General features: G+C 34.8%; 3 protein-coding genes across 3 annotated transcripts in view; 1 reads left to right on the top strand and 2 right to left on the bottom strand.

Annotated features, from left to right (window-relative positions):
- BDR25DRAFT_373465 (HET-R) overlaps positions 1 to 656 on the top strand; it is a gene marked incomplete at both ends in the record, with an annotated part of 1,735 nt that extends 1,079 nt beyond the window's left edge. Inside the window, 2 exons of the mRNA XM_033697287.1 lie at positions 41 to 435; positions 577 to 656. Of these exons, the coding sequence (XP_033545211.1) occupies positions 41 to 435; positions 577 to 656 (475 nt within the window). The remainder of the gene's footprint in view (positions 1 to 40; positions 436 to 576) is intronic.
- A 1,269-nt stretch (positions 657 to 1,925) lies between these two features.
- On the bottom strand, positions 1,926 to 4,846 carry BDR25DRAFT_373456 (chitin synthase G; the record flags this gene model as incomplete). Its single annotated transcript, XM_033697286.1, has 5 exons — positions 1,926 to 3,314; positions 3,361 to 3,800; positions 3,942 to 4,303; positions 4,354 to 4,790; positions 4,824 to 4,846. The coding sequence occupies 5 exons, from the start codon at positions 4,844 to 4,846 to the stop codon at positions 1,934 to 1,936; spliced, it is 2,643 nt and encodes an 880-aa protein (XP_033545210.1). The 3' UTR covers positions 1,926 to 1,933.
- Positions 4,847 to 6,203: 1,357 nt separating this feature from the next.
- BDR25DRAFT_265509 (uncharacterized protein) lies at positions 6,204 to 7,697 on the bottom strand (the record flags this gene model as incomplete). The annotated part of the gene is made up of 1 exon (XM_033686924.1): positions 6,204 to 7,697. A coding segment is annotated over exon 1 (1,359 nt), but the record flags the coding sequence as incomplete, so codon positions are not given.
- Between the last annotated feature and the right edge of the window lie 13,987 nt (positions 7,698 to 21,684).

The raw sequence follows: 21,684 nt of genomic DNA, 5'->3' as shown, positions 1-21,684 counted from the left end.
CCTTCTCCCACGACTCGGCCCGGCTGGCGTCAGCCGACAGGACGGTCAAGATCTGGGACGTGAGCACCGGCAAGTGCCTGTCGACACTCGAGGGCCATAGAGATTCCGTCCGGTCGGTGGCCTTCTCCCACGACTCGGCCCGGCTGGCGTCAGCGTCAACCGACGCGATGGTCAAGATCTGGGACGCGAGCAGTGGCGAGTGCCTGTCAACGCTCGGGGGCCATAGGCGTTCGGTCCGTTCGGTAGCCTTCTCCCATGACTCGGCCCGGCTTGCGTCGGCGTCGAGCGACGGGGCGGTCAAGATCCGGGACGCAAGCAACAGCGAGTGCCTCCAGACGCTCAACATAGGCAGGATACTTAACCGCATCCAATTTGACCTCACTGGCTCATATCTTTGCACTGATATTGGCACTATCGACATTAGTGCTCTATCAGGTTCGAGACCACTTCCACCTGATTCAGAACTTCACATTCCTCAATATCAAGGCCTAGCTTTAACTGCAGATAGTGTATGGATAATGAATAATTCAGAAAATCTAGTGTGGCTACCCCCAGAGTACCGACCATCATGCTCAGCAGTTTCAGGGAAAACGATTGGCATTGGTGCTAGGTCTGGAAAGGTATGGATAGGTAAAGTTGAGTTTAATGCATTCTAAGGCCTTAGAAAATTTATATCGTGACAACCTACTATCCTATATTTTTATTTTTCTCTAGCTTATACAGTGCCGGGGATTAACATGAATATATATTTGGCTAATTTGCTATAACAAAGCTTCAAATATTCTCTAGACTAAGTGATAAAGAAAGGTATTAAAGAAGCATGGGTCAAGCTTTGCCACTTCAGTGCCGTGGAGGCTGACGAACACCTCAATTACGCTAGCAGGGAGGGTGACCGACCCGCTCCTGGCCGAGGGCTGTGCGGTGGAGATTTCTGTAGATATTCCAGAGAGCTGAGTTACTGTAGTTGACTGAAGGCACGGCCAAAGCTGAGCCAGATCGCAAGACTGCGGGGCTGGGGTCAGCCAGTGTACCAAGGCTTCGCACAGCCACACGCCTGGCAGCCACTGTAACACTGTAGTTAAATTACACCTAAGTTAATGATTATGTACAACGGCCGGGAGGTCTGCTTAGTTATCCGAACACAAATTAGTAACGTTGCAGGGGGTTCGATAGTGCGGTGGCGATTTCTGTAGGTGGCTCGGATCGCAAGACTGCGGGGCTAGGGTCGGGCCGTGTGCCAAGGCTTTGCACAGCCACAGGATAAGCCCGGTATTAATCTAAGTAAATTACACCGTGCTAGTTACGTGAGACGGGTTCGGGCCGTATTGCACTAGCCTGGATTAATGAATACTTTTCTTAAACGTACCAACATGCGTGGTGACCTTGTGTAAATCATCGTGCGATAGTAGCTACGACGCTAGTAGTAGCTTCTAAATACTATAGTGAAGTTCGCAGGCTTATGTAGAACTTGTTTATAAGTTTTAGCAACAGTAAGATGGTGACCACAATACTATAGCGGTAGAAGTCTGTTTTGCGACGAAAGGAGGCTCGCTACAAATCAGGCGCGGCGGCAACAACGCGACGGTAATTTTTAGTGCGAAGGTGCCTGTGTGTTCAGGATTGCCTACAGCGCACGACCAATAGAAGATTTCAGCAGAGATAGAGGTGTACGCAGAGTATAAGTTGCCTAAAGACAAAGTACCTCTTATATTCTTCAGCACAGTGGGTTTTTCGCGACACAGGGAAGGACGTTAGTATGCTGGAGTGGGGCTTTTTGGTGTTGTGGACATTAAGGAATTTTTTGGTAAGGGTTGGCGGGGCGGAGGAGGAAGGGAAGGTTGAAAGTTCGAGATGAATGAAAGAGCACACAGAAGTCTTCAATTTGCATAGAAATCAATATATTAATATTGTAGCTTCCTACGTCGCTGAATTATCACCTTCGTCTAACGCAAAAAAAGAGAAACTTTTTTGCTAGATCTATACACGATCCAACAAACCGAAAATAAAGGCAAACAGCGTTTGCCCACAGCCAGATTCTGAAGAACCAAACCTTGTGCCAGTAAGAATCGCCGAGCCAGTGTAGGCTTTTGAAACTGTCATTCAAGACGAAAATGCAAAGAAAGAAATTGGAAAATATGTATAACCCGACTAAACGCAACCGAAACATCTTAGCTTCATCATCTAGGGTCTTTGACCTGTTTCTTGCAGGTGGAACGTGTGGCGCGAGGGTTCGCTTGACACAGGCCTCAAATTGACTGTCTATATCTTTTTGAGGCAGCTCAGGTTCTTCAATGACGGCGTTCTTTTGTGAATCAGGCATCGACTTGGAAGAAGTAAAAATATTGAGGGGTTCTAGCTCGGGAGCCCGCCCCTTCTGGCCCCAGGAGTGGTCATTGAAGTTGCTGAAGGCGTATACACTCAGTATGTTCGTGTAGGATGAGAGGACGAGCAGGTATTGAGCATATGAGGTGAAGAGATGCCACGGATCCAGGTGTAGGAAGCCAACCACTATATAGACACCAAACGACGCGATGCCCGAGACAATGATAGTAAGTTCGCCGATGTCGGAAAAATATTGGTTGATATACTCGAAGTTTTTGGACCCTGGGTTGGAGCTCTTGAATCGTATATTTCCCACTCTCTTGAATAGGTAAATCACGTTCATGATGAAGTAGAGCTGAGAGACGCCGAAAACAACAAAAGATGCAATGTAGGATCTGTGTGCTGCGCGTGGCCGAGATCCTAGTGCCAGGAGAAGTTGCAACGCAATCGTGGAGACGTAGATGACCTGCAATACCGCGTTGAATATTGGTGTGGCGTGTCCGAATGGAAATCCGCTGGCTTTTGTGCCTGGGGGTGGATCACCGGAGATTTCGTTGACTATGAACAGACTGAGCAGGTAGCCCGCAAGCGTGAACCATGCCAGGATGAAGGAAACCATGTTGTAGCAGAACTGTAGGTGAAACAGTGCAACACGCCCTATGTTGTGTCCACTCTTGAAGACTCTAGGGTATGCCCGGATAGAATATAGTGTTGCTGCAAAGGCACCGTTCAGCCACCTTCGACGTTGGGAGATGAAATCTGCCATATCGTCAGGATGGTCAGTTTCTGCTTTTGCAGCCTTTACATAGCTAAGGTGCCATTTCGAACCAGCCTTCAAGAAGGTTTCTAGGCATATAATTCTGTCTTCGGCCAGATACATATTCTTTCCGAGCGTGCCCATTCCCTCAATGCCCTTCTTCCCTAGGATATTGGCAAGAGTGTGATCTCCATGGAAATACTGCTCCAATGGCCTTCCCATGATGGCGCGGAACCTATCACAGTTATGATTAATCAATTTTATAGTTGATCTGCAAGTACCTGAATCCAGAAAATGCGCCAGGAAGCACAGTTATGTATCCTGTAGTAGCCTCTAGAGCACGATCGAGCTGATAGGAGATCTTATATTCGAAGTTTTGCGCTGCTGTCAAGGGGTTCAACAAATTCTTTAACCCTTTACCAAGCATACAGTACACTTCTCCACACGCTCCCCCAAGATCTTTATCATTATAGAAAGCCTCCCACATACCCAGAAGAGCTCTTGGCTCCAGTTTTGTCCCCACGTCGATGGTGACGACGACTTCTGGGTTGATGATCCTTCCAAAGGCAGTAAAAAGCCATCTGTGGGAATTGATCTTGCGACTATTGCGGCCTTTTAGGCAAAGGATCATTTGTACTGGAGGAAGTGTGCTTGGGCTGTTATCGTGAGGACGAATGAGTTGTTGGTTCGATGTTACGCTCAACTGTGTCGTATACTCGAACTATGAGTAATGTCAGCACTTAAAATTGGAACGCATTTATAGCAAGCTGCTGAGCATCATAGTAAACGATGCTAGGCGAGTGGCAACGGTGAGTGGCGCTTCGGTTACTTGAACGCAGCGGTGATTCTAAAGGTAACTTACGATATGGGCCACCGTTTCCCGTCCATCTATATCGCGTTTCATGATACCATCCTGATAGACGCCTAGAGTAGCTAAGGTGTCTAGGATACCCTTGTCGCAAGCCAAAATTCCATCAATAATAATGCAGACGACAATTTTTTGCCAAGCAACGCTTCCTTTATTCCAGAACTCCGATCTCTTTAGATTAACGATATCTCGCACATTCATCATGACGGAATGGAGACTCCGAGCAAGTAGCCATTTGTCTTCGTTGTACACGGTAATTGACACCATGAGCTCGGTATGGCGATTGTACATGGTAGGTCGCAAGTTATACCCATTTTTGAGGGTGAATTCGTTGGGGTCACAAGTGGCTGCAGTATCTAAGTTTTTGTTAGAGAAACAAGTGCCATGAAAGAGACGACTAACATACATCTCATTTGCGTAAATTCATCGAAACCAGTTTCTAGATTATTACGATACTTTGCCTGCGTAGCGTTCTGTACCGCACTAGGCACCGGATACTCCGCACTCAGTACGGCGCCCTGAACCAACTTCACCTTCCTGGTGATTCTTCTCCCGATGCCAGCGGTCCGCAGCGCTTCTTGGCGAAGTCGCCAATCAAGCTCATTGCTAGGCTGTAGCGAGTATGAGGATTCCAAGTTGTAGGGATTAGATGAGCGTATGGGTTTGGGACTCGGGATGTCATTTAGCCATGGGTAGTTGGCTCCGAGTGTTGTGGGAGACGGTGATGGGTTGAAGGATGGGGCAGACGCTTGCAGATCAGAAACACTTCGGTTGGGTGATGGGTTGCTCACTTCCGTACCGGAAATCGATGAACTTTGCGCTTGATTACCAGTGTCAATGTTGCTGGAAGTAGCGTAAGTTTCAGTAAGCTCATACCGTGACTGGGGTCTAGGAGCCATTTCCCCGGGATTGGAGTCCACGCGAGAGAATGAACGACAAGTTTTCAACGACTTTCAGTATCTGGTGGATGGGCCTGCTCTTATCGCGTCGATGGGTTTGATCAGTCTAGGCAGCTATCGGTGATACCAACGAGGCTGAGCTGAGATGGGACTGTGGCTATGTCACACTTAGCCCCCGCCACCTGCCTTATAAGGTTGACAATGGAAACTAGCATTGGCGAGAGAATTCAAATGCAAGCCGGATACTACTTTGTATGTAGGAGATGGCATGTACGGCATACTGTGCGTCGAAAGACGGCTGCCTAGAAAATTGTGTCGCACGTGTCTCACGCGATATCATACCCATGTACTGCACTATTCACTCATTAGGCATAGCTCCTATCTTGTACAGTATATAGTCAGCTCAGAGCTCTATCAAGCTCCTCAGACCTACAATACACTCGTTCAATCCACTTTGTTTGGATCTCACTACCTTGTCGACTCGCTCCCCACACGACCCCTCCTCAGCTCATGCAAGAAATTGCCGAGCCCCGCAGTTGCCTGGCGTGCATCGCACAACCTCTTCTTTTCGCCTTTGACCTTGGCCCTTGCAGTGAATCGTCACATTAGAGGAGAATCATGGTTCAAATTTCTTTGGTCATCCTCCACATACAGAAATGTAGTCGCAAATAGAGAGGTAGTGTAAGCATGCAGCTATGTAGAAAGCTGATGATGTGAAGTGTATTGTTCTCGGTCTAAGTGCTCTGTTGCAGAGTATTTATTTACACCTATGATGACAGGGGCAGTGAGGGCCATGGCAACGGCTAAGGGGATATAGTGATGGTAGTAGAAGCTATAGTAATAGTAGTAGGGGCTGTTGAGGCACAGGGAAGGAAGGTTTCTGTGCTAGAAATGCGACAGTAGCTACTCTAGGTATAGTACAAGTCTATGGCTTTGCGGCCGTATTCCATTGACTGAAATGTTGGGTAAAGTGTGCTAACGTATATCCTTCAATCCAATGTAAAACCTGAGCTGTTGTTTCTTCTCTGCGGTCGTGCCATTAGGAGGCAGGCTTAGTGCTGTTAACATGCGATCTAGCGCGGGACTTGACGTATTCGAAAGCCAAGCAGGTGTGGCAGGAAACCCTTAGATGTCGGCGTTTGTTGCAAATTCACGGAGTTCGACAAGGGCATCGGATCTTCCGATACCAGAGTTATAAAGGTAGGCAATAGAATTGTACTCGCTGTATAGTTATAGCCAGATAGCAGATAAGCAGGACATCTAAATAGTATTCTCTTGCGATGTCCCATGGCGTGTGGTGAGATGTGGCCAAGTAGTTAGGAAACCCCTACACAACCCATAATCTTCTTGAGACGTTGTCGGCACTGGGCCAAGTAGAGCAGAAGTAATAATCCCTTCGCCTTTGGTAGTAGTTGGTGCAGGTCTCGTCCCTGCACTGGGGCCTGATATGGCTTGCCTGCGGGTGAGGGTATGTGTGGGTATCCATGGCGTGGAGCCAATGGTCGGTGGGGATGATCTTGACGGCAGGGTCCGTAATGGCCATCGTCATACAGACCATAACGTCTTTCTCGTAGCTGACTACAAGACATTGCGGTAGTTTCCTGCAGCCGCTGCCACCTCCCAGGTAATGAGGCCTGATGTCTAGCTTCTTGCCATTTCTTCCTCTTCCATAGTGATGATAGAGCCATAGCCACGGTTCTGAAGGGAGCGGCAGGGATGATGCTAGTGGAGGGGCTGTCTTATTGTCCTCTCCAGTCTTATAGTAAATAAAGGGTCCTATACGGGACGATAGGCTGAAACACGCCATCTCGGGTAGAGCGCCCGGACGGCACGGAGGGTACAGGGTATCGGCGGGCCCCAGACGTCGAAGTCTCTGGAACTGCGCCCTTAGCTCTGGGGCGGGTATTCGCCCGTCTGCGGTGAGAGCGAGCGCGTCGATGCGGCTGTGGGGTGTCCACTCCAGATTAAGAACCACAATGTCCGAGTCCCAGGTGCCGGTGCGGAGACGGGCTCGGGGCCAGGTCGGCGCCTCTGAGTCTGTGCAGCGCATGTCATGGCTGGCATCGTGACACTCAATATTGAAGCTGTCGAGGCAGGCTTGCCAGTCTCCGCCTCCGCGCTGCTGCTGTCGCCAGTTGTCGATATGGGCCTTGATGCTGGCCCAGGCGATCTGCACGTGCTCACACAACTGCACTGATCCCTGCTGGCCTAGACACCGTCGTTCCGGTTGATTCCCCCGTGCCTGCTGGTAGGTGGAGGAAAATTGGCAGACATCGTGGAGACTGTGGCAGGCGTAGCAGTAGAGCCTGCGGTAGTGCAGGGGCTCGATACTACTATCGGGGAGTTCCCGGCCATTCTGCTGGAATTTGCAGTCGTCGAAGAGTTGATGCTCATAGGCGTCGTTCCAGCGCCTGCAGTTGTCGCACCGCCCGTCTCTCTGTAGGAGCCGTCGAAATCGTAGCCTTGGAGCATCAGGAAGAGAGAAAGCGTCGCCTCTGATGGCTATTGGACAATCGCGATACCACGTGCCTCTCCAAACGACCGATTGACGGTTGAGAAGGCGCAGGAATGTCCTGGAGACTATCCGGAGACATTGCAGCGCAACGACATCGTCGCGGAGGAAGTCGAGTATACACAGAAGGAGCTCTTCCGGTAGCCGACTAGTAAGGGGACAGAAGCGATTGTTGTAGACCTGTGCAGCTATAAGTGGGTCCATGGAGCGCTGCAGCTCGTATAGTGTGAGAAGGAGGGCTTGCGTCCGTTGATGGTCCCGCTTCTCTCGCTGAATACGCCTCTCGGCTTCGCGTGCCTCTGCCTCCTTAATACGCTGGCGTTGTTCGCGCCGCTTTTGGATCCATCGTGAAAGAACAAACATTCTCAAGGCCTCCAACGGAGTCGGCACGGGGGGATAGAGCTTGGGCGGTTGGAGACCACGTGGGTAAGTCGACTCATCCGAGGCTAACTTAAGCGCCTAGGTCGTCTCTGAATCACGTGCTTTGCCCCTCCCGACTTTCCTGCATTCACCGACGTGATAAGGCTATCGATTGTCGTGCCCCTTTTGGCATTTTATCGCGTTTTCCTTCGCGGTTTCGTTTTAATGTTATCCCCAGCCTACCCGTCTATTTTACGCAGTTGTTTGGCCTGTCCTTGTTTACCCAGTTGCCTTGCCTGCTGACGGAAGACCACTACTACTGAACACTAGACCTTACAGGAAGCAAAATGGGCACTTTGATGGGCTCCACGCGGATCGCGACTAGCTACTGTGCTGTTGTTTTACTAAGTCAGTGTGTCCAACCGTTAGTACACCTAATAGTCCAGTACTGCAGTACACTTTAGTCGCGTACGTACGTACAGAGCGTCTACTTAGTATACTGTACTATCTATAAGGCTGCTGTACTAACTGTTTACAGTAGTTATATAGAATTTTTAGTAGTTTTAAGTAGTTAAAGGTAGGTTACTAAGAGCTAGAGGGCTTATGTTTAAAGATTAACATAAAGAGTACTATTAGTGCCTATTTTCTTAGTAATTTTTTAATAAATTTAGAAACTATGCTATTTACTTTATTCTTTTACTTATTTTAATGTCTTAATTTTTATTTTAATTAATAATATAGTTATTTTAACATGTTACTACTTTATAGGCTTTATTTCTATAGGCTTTATCCTTATAAGCCTTATTCTTACATATCTAATCTAGCTGTTCTGCTACCTAGATATATTATGCTACCTTATTCTAACACTTAGAGAAGGCTTGTATAGCCTTACCTAGCCTATTTACACTATTCTTGTGTAAAGCAACTTCTTTAAAGTATATATAAGATACCTAGGCTAAGAAGCACTTAAATAATGCCTACTATAATATTTAAATTACCTTTAGAATTAACTAGAATAATATATAGTGTTCTAGCATTAAATTAGGCGCAGAGTAGCTAGAATATTCTATAAAGCATAAGTTATAACTTCTTAAGTGTTAGAAGGTGTTAGTTATGTAAAGATATAGTGTAGATCTACAGCATGTTACTAAGGTAAGTAAAAAAAAGTAGCTATAGCTCTATTAAGCTTACTATATTATATTTCTTTTTACACTATAAAGTTAACACCTATATAAAAGAATACACTAGCTTTTATATGTCACGATTGTGCACGAGTAAGGTTATAGAGCTTCACGGAGGTCTAGTTTAATTACTATGTAAGGTATTATAGTAGGTACAAGACATTGTGTAAGGAACAGAAAGGTTTAAAAGGAAATTAGTAATTAAATACTTAGCTTAAAAGTCTAAGTACTTTAGGTATAAATTAAGCCTATTTTAAGTTTAGTTAGTGTTAAGGCAGTTTATACTTAAGTTTATATCTATGTTATGTTGTATTTATATTAGACATGCACTAATAATACTTTAGTACATGTCTAATACAGTTATGTCTAGGATCTAAGAAGGATACTGTAACAGTACTTCTCTCTTATTAAAAAGGGAATCCTTTACATTAGTAGTTCTAGCATTAAGTTGTCTTTATTAGAGTACAGGTTTAGTTTAGATAGGTATTAAGTGTAGAATTAGGTTACTATAAAGTTCTTTTATAAAGCTTTTATAGGTTCCTACAACAGTTTATTATATCTAGTTTATTTTATAAAGTATTTATAAATATGTTTCTTTTTATTAAACTAGATTTATTTAACATCTTTTATAATATATTCTAGTTTATTATTTATAATAATAAGTTTAGGTAGCAAGTTTAGCTGTTTAAGTAGATAGTTAGATTTAGAAGCTACTTAGCGCAGCAATAATACATAGAACACAGGGTGTATCTTTATGCTGTTAGGTAGGATTAATTAGTAAGTGTGTAATAAAACTATATAAGCTACTATAAAAGGGCTAAAGTTTTTTTAATTAAGTTTCTTTAATTATTAGTTTATTTAGATATTTCTAGTGTCTAGCTAGACCTTCTTGCTAGCTGCATACGCAGGGGCAAAGGTTTAGAATTAGTTTATGTACTTTTATTAAAGAGCTTAAGCTTATATAAGCTTTTTATAAACATATTTAGATATATTTTAAATCTTATTAAGAAGTTTATTTACATTTATTACTTATATAAATTAATAAGTTAGTTAGAGGGTATTTAAAAGTAGTTTAAATTCTATTTAGAGGTAGTATCTATAGTTTACTAAAAACAAAGATACTTATATTAATTTAAATGTTATGTTATTAGCTTTAAACTATACTATAGCTAACTATTTTACCTAGTTATCTTACTAGTAGTTTATGTACACTTATAAAACTTATTTTATTATAGTGTTTATATTCTTAGTCTAGCTATTAGTCTCTAAGTAAAAAGCTGTAGATAAATAAAGAATAATTTAAAGCTATTTATAAAGTTTATTCTAAAAGGCTAAAACAAACTATGTACCTCTGTCTAATATAATTATGTTAGGCAGGCTATAGTAAACTTATACATATTAGTAGAATAACTAGGCTATATTAAGAGTAGTTATAAAGGAACATAGTATTAAGTGTTAATACTTAGTTAAGTAATTAATAACTACTATAATATTTATATACCTTTTAGATAAAGGTAAGTTTATAATAAAGTTAATTAATATATTTTTTAAGCTTATTTAAAAATTAGAAGTAGTTTAAGTAGGCTATTATACTTTTTTTAAAAGGCTTTTACTTTATAGCAAGTATAGCAACATAATACATATTAGTGTACAGTATAGAACATGCAGGGCTAGTAGTACTCTCTCTATAGTAGGTTAAAAGTCTTTCCTCTGCCTAAGTGTCCTTTAACAGGCAAGTTATGTATAATTTAAAGTAGTTTAATTTTTAGTTTATTAAAATTAAAAATTATAAGTTAGTTATAGTAATATAGCTTACTATTTTAGTTTTTATAGTTAGCTAGTGTTACCTTTTTTAACTAACTAGCGCTATTTTAGAGCAGGTTTAAAGTTTTTTAAATAAATTTATTATTTGGATACTTATTAGTAATAATTTAATTAATTATTTAATTTATTTTATTTAAGTTAAGGTCTAAAAATAGCTTAAGTTAAAGTAAAGTTTAGTGTTAAGCCTTTTACACTTTTTCTTAAGTAAAGACATTTTAGAATTGCTTTATAAAAGCATTTAGTTTCCCTTTATTTTAACTAAAATAATAAGTAATCTTAAAATTAAAATAAAATAGGTATTTAAACTAATAAGCTTATTAGTAGCTAAGTTGTTTTATAGTTATAAAGTACTATAAGTTCTTATAGTTAAATAAGACTTATATTAGATGCGCTGCACCTTCTAGTTTAGGTTACTATTATTTAAAGTAGTATACTATAGTAAGTAATTCTTTATTATAAATCTTATAATTACTTTTTATAAGGCTTATTCTTTTTAAGAAGTATGTAATAGGCCTAATAGTCCTATCTAGTTTAGTCTAGAAGAGAACTTCTGCTACTATGTAGTCTAAGGCATTAGCTTTTACAAGTATTAGTAGTTTAAAGTTAAAGTAGTAGAGTATTAAAGCTTTAGTAAAAGCTTTTTTTAGCTAGTTAAAAAACTATTAGTAATTTAAGTTAAAGTTAAATTAAATTTTTTTTTAATAAGTGTAATTATAAAGCTTACTTACTATAAAAAGTTATTAATAAATTATTAGTAAAAGTTAGTAAATTTTATAAAAGCTTAAACATTTTTTATATTCTTTAGGTATTACTAATCTAGCATAGTTTAAACTTTAATAGGGTCTATTTAAATGCTATCTGTAGAGATTACATATCTTAGATACATAACCTTTAATTAGTAGAACTTACATTTATCTATATTAAGTTATAAACTTACTTCTTCTATAGCCTTTAGCACTAGGCGTACATGCTATTTATGCTTTAAAAGGCTATTACTATAAATTAAAATATTATTAATATATATAATGTAGAACATGTCTAGGTAGAGTTAAAGTAAGTTATTTATAAAATGTTAAAAAGTACTAGGTGTGTTAGCTAAGCTAAAGAGCATTACTAGGTACTTAAATAGTCTATATTAAGTCTAAAATGCTGTTAGCTACTTATTACCTTTTACTATTCTTAGCTTATTAAAGGCAGTAATAATATTTAACTTTATAAAATACTTTACTTTACTTAGTTAGCTTAGAGTTTTTTATAAAAAAAGAAATTAAGTATTAGTTTTTAATAGTAATAGCATTTAGTCTTTAGTAGTTAACATAGAATTAAAGCCTACTTCTAAGTTTTTTTATAAATAGTATAAGTAACACTACTAGTAAGAAGCTAGCTTAAATAAACTTTTTTTTTAAGTTCTTATTAAAGTATTTTTAAAGCACTTTTAATTTATTTAGTAACATCTTATATAGTAGCCTATAACTAGGTTATTTACTAGGCTTAAAAGTTATTTAGTAATTATATAAACATTATATTAAAAGCTTATTAAACTTATTTTAAAAAAAAACATGTAATAAGTTATAGTAGTTTTAAAAAACTATTATTTTTAAGTTAGTACATTTTTAAAAAGCTAAAGCTTAGTCTATATTAAAAATTATAACTGCGTAGATTTTATAATCTAGTTATTAAGCTAAGGTTATAAATAAAGTAGGTCTTATATAGCAGATGTCTATCTACTATTTAAGTCCTAGTTTATATTTAAATTAAGTAAGTAAAAATTTTTTAAAAGCTTTTTTTTTTTAAGTTTAAGTAGTTATTAAATTATTTTATGTAACTTATCTTAGTAAAAGGCCTAGCTTATTAGCCTTACTTAGGTAGTTCTTCTCTAAGTTATTAAAAAGTAAGTCTAAAAACCTTCTATATTAAGTGCTACTTAGGTGTTATTTAAGTGTAAGCATAAGCATATATCTTAGCATTAAAAAAAGTTAAAGTTTAGAACTTACTTTTAGTAATTAAAAGCAACTTTATGCTAATATAGCTATAGTTATCTTAAAATTAAGTTATAACATTTTATGTTTATTATATAGAGCTTAATCTACTTTTTATAGTGTTAGTAGGTAATTATAATAGTTATAGTATAAAAAATAAAACTTTTTTTAAGTTATTTTTTATTAAATCTAGTTAGGTAAATTATTTAAGTAAGTAGTGTTAATTAAAAATTTAGTTTACACACTAGTTTTTTATTAATGTAACTTATGCTGTTTACTTCTAAGTTAATAAAAGCTTATATTAGGGCTAATATAGTTTTTTATTATAAATATATAAAAATATTAACTTAGTACTTCTAGTTATTAGTAGGGGACTTAGCCTATAAGTTAGTAAAGATCTAGTGTTAAATTAGTTCTAAAGAGCAACTTAGCCCTAAGATAAGCCTTTTTATAGGCTTCTACTGCTATAACTGCAGCTGTGTTAAAAGTAGTAAAAAAGATTAAAGCTTAAATATAAGTTAAAGCCTTTATAAAAATAAGATTAAAATAGTAAAAATTTTTAATAAGTGCTAGTAGCACTACTTACATAGACTTAAAAAAAAATAAAGTAGTTTTAAAAGATATAACTATACTTACTACACTTAAAGCATTAACTTTTTTTTTTATAATTTTTATGCTTTTTAAAACTAACTAGAGCATAATTTAAATTAATTTTTATTACATTAAAGTTCTTATTTACAACTACGCTAGTTTAGAGGTGTATTAAGGCTTATATAAGAAGAAACCTTATGTTATTATTATAAGTAGTAATTAAGTTTACATACGTGTTAAGGTTGTTTAGAAGAGGTTCTTTTACTATAGCGCGTTGCAGTTTAGTTAAGAGGGAGTTATATAAGGCTATAATTAGACTTATTTTATTTAAGCCTATATTAGATATAAGTTAGCAGAACTTAGTAAAGTATAAAGTAAAGCTTTTTTTTTATTATAAAGTGTTTAGGTAACTTAGAGCTGTTAACTTTTTATTTAAGTCTTTATAAATTACTTATAAAAACACTATAAATTAATCTAGGTTAATAATATCTTTATTTATTAGTAAGTTAATTAAAGTTATTATGTTATAGTTAAGTTAAAAGTAAGCATATAGTAACTAAAAGTGTTTAAAGAGGAATTAGTCTACATTTCCTTTAAGTTTATATTAGAGCTTATATAAAAAGAAAAGTAAGTCTTTTTATTTTTTATTAAACAGTAAGGGATTAAAGAGTTAGTTAGATTTTATTACTAAGTTAAAAAAGTTATAAGTTATAGGCAGTGTTAGATAGAAGAGAGTTAAGCTATCTCTAGACTTCTAGGTAAGCTTTAAAGCTAGTAAGTTCTTAGTTCTTACTACTATAATAAAAGTTAAGGCAGAAATAAACTACTTAATAATATAAAGCTATTCTTTAAAGTCTTTTTAAAAAGCTTTTAAGCTTATAATATAGCAGCTTTTTTATAAAGTAAGCGCTTTTTAAAAAGCTTTTTAGCTTACTTTAATAGCTTAAAGTTATATAAGTACTAAGCTTATTAGATTAAATTTAGAGGCTATTCTTAGCTAAAGTTTTAACACAACATAATGTTATAATTATATATAAGTAAGGTTATAGAGCTTTACAGAGGTCTAGTTTAATTACTATGTAAAGTATTATAGTAAGTATAAGATGTTGTGTAAGAAATAAAAAAGTTTAAAAAAAAATTAGTAATTAAATACTTAGCTTAAAAGTTTAAGCGCTTTAAGTATAAATTAAGCCTATTTTAAGTTTAGTTAGTGTTAAGGTAGTTTATGCTTAAGTTTATGTCTATGTTGTGTTATGTTTGTGTTAGACGTGCACTAATAATACTCTAGTACGCGTCTAATACAGTTATGTCTGGGATCCGGGGAGGATACCGTGACATTATAGAACTATATTCTAATAAGCGCGTAAACTTATGCTAGGACGTAACTATCTAGCGTCTAGCATATTTATTAAGGCTACTATATATAGTAATATAAGTAAGGCTATGCTCTAAGATCTAGTTAAGCTTTATTTATATAAAAAAAGTAGTATTCTAACTTAGTCTTAAGCTAGATAAATGCTACTATCTAAAAACAAGTCTTATATAAAAGATTTATAGGTACATAACTTTATCTATTATTATTAATATAGCGTCTAATTAGAGAATTTCTAATAGTTAACTAGCTACTATATAGTAAAAACATATACTTAGTTACTATTAGAAGTAGCTTAAAAAAGTTATAAGTTTATAAAGTTTTACTTTCTTTATAGTAAATAGTTTATTAACTAAAAGAAATAAAATACTTATTACTAAGCCTACTTTAATAAGCTTTAAATCATTTTTATATAGTATAATTTACTAATCTATAAAGAAATACTTACTACTTTAAAGTTCTATTTTAACTATTTAAGTAATAATTCTTTACTACTTAAAATATAAATACATTAGTTTTTTAAAACAGCTAAATAGAAAAAATAGATTTATAATTAGTATTCTAAAGATTCTAAGTTACTAGTATGCCTTTTAAGTAAGCTTTATTACAATAAGTTATTTATATTATTATAAAAGCTCTAGTTTTATTTTAAAGACGTTTACTGTCTGTACGCAGCGTCACAGCCTGGATACAAGCTATCGCGCACGAGCAGGATCACGTATCTATGTCACATGATGCTCGTGCGCGAACCTCTGTGCGCGAACATCTAGATATTCCCCTTTTCCTCTGTACAGAGGAAAAGACAGAGTAATACAGAACTAGAAACATGTTGCCCCCACCCTACCTACTTTGTACGCTGTGCACACCGTACACCACTCTTACTCTTGCTACTTAAGTGCTTATACCATAAGCAGCTAGCTGACAGAGCCTATTCAACATTTACTATATTAATTTTAAACGTACTCTTAAAAGGTCTAGGTTAGTAGGTAAAAAGAGACCTAAACTAATAAAGTAGATATGCTTTAGTAAAAGATAGCTCTTAAAATAAAAGATAGAAAATCTAATATATAAATTTATTAATAAAAGTAATATAATTTAGAACTAGAAGAAAAATTTAATATGTTATTCTACTTTACTTAAAGCTCTATTTTCTACTAGCTTAGGCTTCTTACTAATTTTAGAAATTATATTAGATTAAAATAAAAGTACAGATGATAACGTACTTTACAGGCAAGTTGCTTACACACCTAAGTTGCTTACTTTTGCTAAGACCCTACTACACTACTCTTTTTACACTAATGCATTTCTAATAACACTACTTAGATGTGTTAAAAGAACATTAGATGCAGCTTATGCTTTAGGCTTTTAAATAAAATGTAACACTTTTTAAGCAACACGCTACAGCTATCTACAGAGTTTTGAAAAGATAATAAGTAACTAACACGCTAGACAACTTTTTTAAGCTAATTATTTAGCATATACGTAAGCTAGATGCGTAAGGATTTCCCCTCTAGCTAGCAGCTATAGCTAATATAGCTAATTTTTTACACACTAAGTGTAATATAAGCTATATTAGCATAAACTAGCTTAATATGTTTATTAAGCGCTACTTAGAGCTTAAAGTAAAGTTTAAGTGTATGTACAACTATAAAAAAGCTGTTTATGAAAATTCTATAGTAATTTAAGGCTAGTTTAACTTTATAAAGAATATTAAAGCTAAGTATAGCATCTAAGATAATAACATGTATAACTTTAATAAAATAAAGTTTATAATAGGCTAGATATCTACTAAAGTTGTTACTATAAGTTTAGAGAGATAAAGATAGCTAAAAGCAGTCTAGCTAAGTAACTAGAAGTAGATAAAAGCTATCTAGGGCATTAATGCTAAAAAGTAAGCTATTCTACTTTTTATTATTTTCTAAGGTAGTAATTACCTTTTAAACTAGTATAAAAAGGAAAATTTATTTTAGAATTAAGTTATTACAGTTTCTAAGCGCAGCTAGACTACTAATTAGCTTAGTTTACACTAGTTAAAGCACTTTAACGTGTATATAAAAAAGTGTAATATTAGCAGCTACTATTTACTAGTTATTAATAGCCATAAAAGCTATAACTTACTTTATTTCTAGTGATACTATAAGGATAATAAGATTATTACTATTTATATGCTTTTTTACTTATTAACGTACTTTACAGGCAAGTTGCTTACACACCTAAGTTGCTTACTTTTACTAAGACCCTACTAAACTACTTTTCTTACACTAATGCATTCCTAACAACACTACTTAGACATGCTAAAAGAATGTTAGATATAGCTTACACTTTAAGCTTTTAAATAAAACATAAAACTTTTAAAGAAATGTGCTATAGCTATGTATAAAGTTTTTTAAAAGATAATAAATAACTATAGCACTAGATAACTTTTATAAGCTAATTCTATAGCTAACTTATAAAGGCTAGGCAATAATAAGAAGTAGGTAATTATTAAGACTATACTTAAGCTATATGCGCAAGGATTTTCCCTTTAAATAGCATTTATAGCTAATATAGCTAATTCTTTACACGCTAAGTGTAATCTAGGCTATATTAGCATAAACTAGCTTAGTATGTTTAGAAAGTGTTATCTAGAGCTTAAAGTAACATTTAAGCGTAGTATAACTATAAAAGAGCTTTTTATAAGAGTTCTAGGGTAATTTAGAGCAGGTTTAGCCTTATAGAGAATATTAAAGCTAAGTATAGCATCTAGGATAATAACATGTATAACTTTAGCAAAATAGGCTTTATTATAAGCTAAATATCTATTAACTATACTTGCGTTTAAAACTTTACTTTAAGCTTTAAATAACACTTTATAACGTGTTTCACCACTAAGCAGGCGGCACTACTAAGCGGGCGGTTTTTGCTTAGCACAACTATCTCCCTTATCTATCTAAGATGTCTTAACAACGTAATGTAATACTATCTAATTAAAAAGGCAGAATTAATTTTACTTTTAAGGCTTATTATACACACTAAATTTAGAGCTTCTAACACGCTGCTGGTACATTTAGTGTACCTTATTTAACCCTTAAGTATTAATACTATAGACGCGCTTATTAACTACTTACACCTTTTAATAGCTAGAGGCTTACCTTTACTAAAAAAAATTGTTGTCTAATATATTTTTAACTTTAATATATAAGGTTTTACGCCCTTAAAAGCTAAAGTTAAAAATATAGTAAATAAGATACTAGCTAAGTAGGGTGTAAAGCTAGTAGGTAAGAACTAGGTAGATAAGTTTATAGTATACACAAAAAGGCTTAAGATAGTGTTTAAGTACATAAAAGATATTTAAAGAATTAAGTAAAAAGATCTTAAAATTATAAGCGCATAGTTTAAGCTTATAAAGAAAATAATAGCTAAGTATAGTGTTTATAATAATAATGTGCATAACTTTAATAAGACTAGCTTCTAGATAAGAGTTATTAGCTTTATAAAGGTTGTTATAAGCTTAGAGAAGCGCATAGAGCTTAATCTTATCTAGCTAGGTAATTAGAAGTAGGTAACTATTATTTAGAGTATCTGCGCTGCAGGGTACATAATTCTGCTCTTTATTATTTATAAAGAACACATTTACAACTTAGCATAGTATAAAAAGGCTAATATACTTTATAATTAAAAGCTCTTAGTCTCTAATAATAAATAAATAAATAATAAGCTTAGAGTTATGTAGTTAAAGCACTTTAACGCGCATATAAGAATGTGTTAGGTAAAAGTGTATTAACTACTTATTTTAGACAGTTATAAAAGCTAGTAATCTTAGAATTTTAAAGACTACTGCTTAGAATATAAGATTCTTACACTTTACATGCTTACTTACTTATTACATATTCTCTAGCTTTTAAATGTAGTCTGTTTCTTACTATTAAAGTTAAAGTACTTTTAATATATTTAAAACTCAGCGCACTAACATGTCTACTATATTAATAAAAAAAGCTTTTTACTAGTGTTTAAACTTATTTTTTTAACATGTTTTAGAAAAAGAACTACTAGAAATCTTTTAAGGCATTAAAGCTTATTCCTTTTAACACAGCAAAAGTCTTAAATTAACTTAATATATAATTATGCACCTTACTAGAACCCCTTTTCTCTACTAACCCCTAGCAGTTAAAGACCTTAAGTAATATATATAAATTTAGCTTTTAGTTAAAGCTAGTACTTAAATTTATTAAAGAATTACTAGTTATAGCCTTTGCTAAGTTCTTATAACTTGTTAAAGGTGCTAAACTTATACTACACTAAAATGTGCTCTAAGCTATTTACATGTTTAAGCTTAAAAAGTAATTAGATATAATAACTAAAAAAAGTTACATAAAAAAAGTAGCTTTAAAAAGGTAGCACTTTAAAGTGTAGTAAGGCAGCAGATTAGGTAGCTATAGAGCTATCTTTAACTGCGCAGCAGTCTAAGAAGGCTTATAGGCAGAGTAGTTAAGATAGGGCGCTAGCAACTTAACGTTGCTGTGGAACGTGTAGAGGAGCTAGGCATAATGCGCAAACCTGTAGGTAGGTTAAGAAGGTAACTTCTAAATTAAAAGCAAGTACATAGTATATATTTTTAGATAGTAGTAGTAAAGAAATTAATCTAGAGTAAAATAGAATAGTTGTGCTAAGCAAAAACTGCCTGCTTAGTAGTGCTGCCCGCTTAGTAGTAAAACATGTTAAACATACTAGGCTAGTTTATGCTAACATAGCCTAGATTACACTTAGCGCGTAAAGAATTAGCTATATTAGCTATAAATGCTATTTAAAAGAAAAATCCTTACGCATATACCTTAAGTATAGTCTTAATAATTACCTGCTTTTTATTATTACCTAGCCTTTATAAGTTAGCTGTAGAATTAGCTTATAAAGGTTATCTAGCACTATAGTTATTTATTATTTTTTAAGAGACTTTATACATAGCTATAGCATGTTTTTTTAAAAGTTTTATGTCTTATTTAAAAGCTTAGAGTATAAGCTATATCTAACATTCTTTTAGCATGTTTAAGTAGTGTTGTTAGAAATGCATTAGTGTAGAAAAAGTAGTTTAGTAAGGTCTTAGTAAAAGTAAGCAACTTAGGTGTGTAAGCAACTCTTCTATAAAATACGTTATACCTCTTATAGCTACTTAATGTAAGTTATTTTACTTCTTTAAAAAAAAGTGTATAAGCGCTAAGCTAAAAACCTTATATGTAACTAAATTACTTATATTATAAAAATAAAGTTTCTACTATGCTTTAAAGTAGCTTATAATGCTATAATTACTTTTAGTAATATTTAAGAAAGGTTTTAAAGCACTAGATTAGTTCCTTTTAGCCTATAATAAGTTATAATAAGGCTTAATATAAAGTTACGCACTTTATTACTACTACTACTTATATATAATAAGCCCTAGCAGTTGTAAACTCTAAGTAATATTTTAAAACTTAAGTTATAATTAATGCTTATAAAAATAAAAATTTAAAAGTATATAAATAGTTTACTAACTTTTATAGTTAAGGCGTTTAAAAAGGTTTTAAAAGAGGTAGTAATAATTATGCATAAGCTAGTGTTAGTGTAATAAGAAATTACTAAGCTTTAAGTAGCTAATAAAGCTACTATATACTATAAATTACATAAAAAAAAGTAAATTAAAGCAGAAAAAACTTTAATAATTTAAAAAGGCTTATGCTTAACAGCTTTAAAGAAGTTTAAAGCGCGTAGTAATAGAAAAAAAGTAAAAAAGTAGGTGTAAGCTAAAGTAAGTAAGCTATTCTAAAGGCGCTACAGATAGTGTAATTAAACTAGGCATAACATGCAAACATGTAAGTAAGAAGTAGAAGTAGTATCTAAATAATATTCTAGGCTATACTGTACTATATAGTGCTAGAGCGGGTTGTTATAGGCTATAATAGAGTTTGTTAGGGTGTAGTCTTAGCAAAAGTAAGCAACTTAGGTGTGTAAGCAACTCGCCTGTAAAGTACGTTATACTACTATTCTTATAGTATAGAAAATTAAAAAATAGTTTTGATAATAAAAATAGTTTTAGTAATAAAGCTACTAATAAAGATTAAAAGTATATTAGTAAGATTAACTATCTAAAAAGTAATTACTTATAAACTTTAATAAATATATAGATAATATCATATTTCTAAAGACTAAAGAAGCTAAGATAAATAAGTAAAATAATAGTTTCTAGAGTATAAGCTTTTATAAGAAGTTATAGCCTAAGCTTTAGCTTAATTACGCTATAGTAGTGTGCTCTAAGTATAACCTAGCTCTTTCTACCTAAGGAGATAAAAAAGATAAATATAAGGTTAAGTAAGTTCTAAAGGCCTATATCTTTAAAAAAAAGTTTAAATACTATGTAAAATAAGTTAGCTATAACAAGGATCTAAAGTAGTATAACATAGTAAACTTTAAGAATAGCCTACACAAGCTCTATAACTTCTATAGAGCTAATCTAACCTAACCTAGACCTCTACAAAGGCTAGATTACTAGATGCAATGCTAGAAGAAGGATAGGGATGCTAACAACTATCTAGATAACAATAAGCTAATAAATAAATTAGTTAGATAGCATAGAAAACTTTACTAAAAAAAAGAATTAGAAGTTGTAAGTTAGTAAAATGTTTTACTTAAATTAAAATAATAAGGCTTAGGTAGAAAGTTTTTACAGATTTAAATTGTCTTAGCGTAAGTTAACGTTACGCGCAGGGAGCGTGGAAATCACGTTAGAGCCTTAGTATTGTTGCTAGTTAATACATAGATACTAGTTTAAGCTATAAGGTCTTAGCTAGGCTTATTGCTAGCTTTAACCTAGACTTCCTAGGTTGTGCAGATGTGCTTAGACCAATGTTGGATGAATAGAGGACGGGGTAATGGTGTTGTTGCGTTATCCACTAAGACAGCATTCTCCTCCACATCGCCCTCATCTAACATATGTTGTTTTCACTACGCTAAGCTTGCCTAGTTGGGGGCCATTGCCTATGTTGTCCTTCCGCCACACTAAGCGACGGTTC

The sequence above is a fragment of the Lindgomyces ingoldianus genome (assembly GCF_010093535.1).
Source record: "Lindgomyces ingoldianus strain ATCC 200398 unplaced genomic scaffold BDR25scaffold_25, whole genome shotgun sequence".
Taxonomy (NCBI): Eukaryota; Fungi; Ascomycota; class Dothideomycetes; order Pleosporales; family Lindgomycetaceae; genus Lindgomyces; species Lindgomyces ingoldianus.
This window is presented reverse-complemented; position numbering and strand designations above follow the sequence as displayed.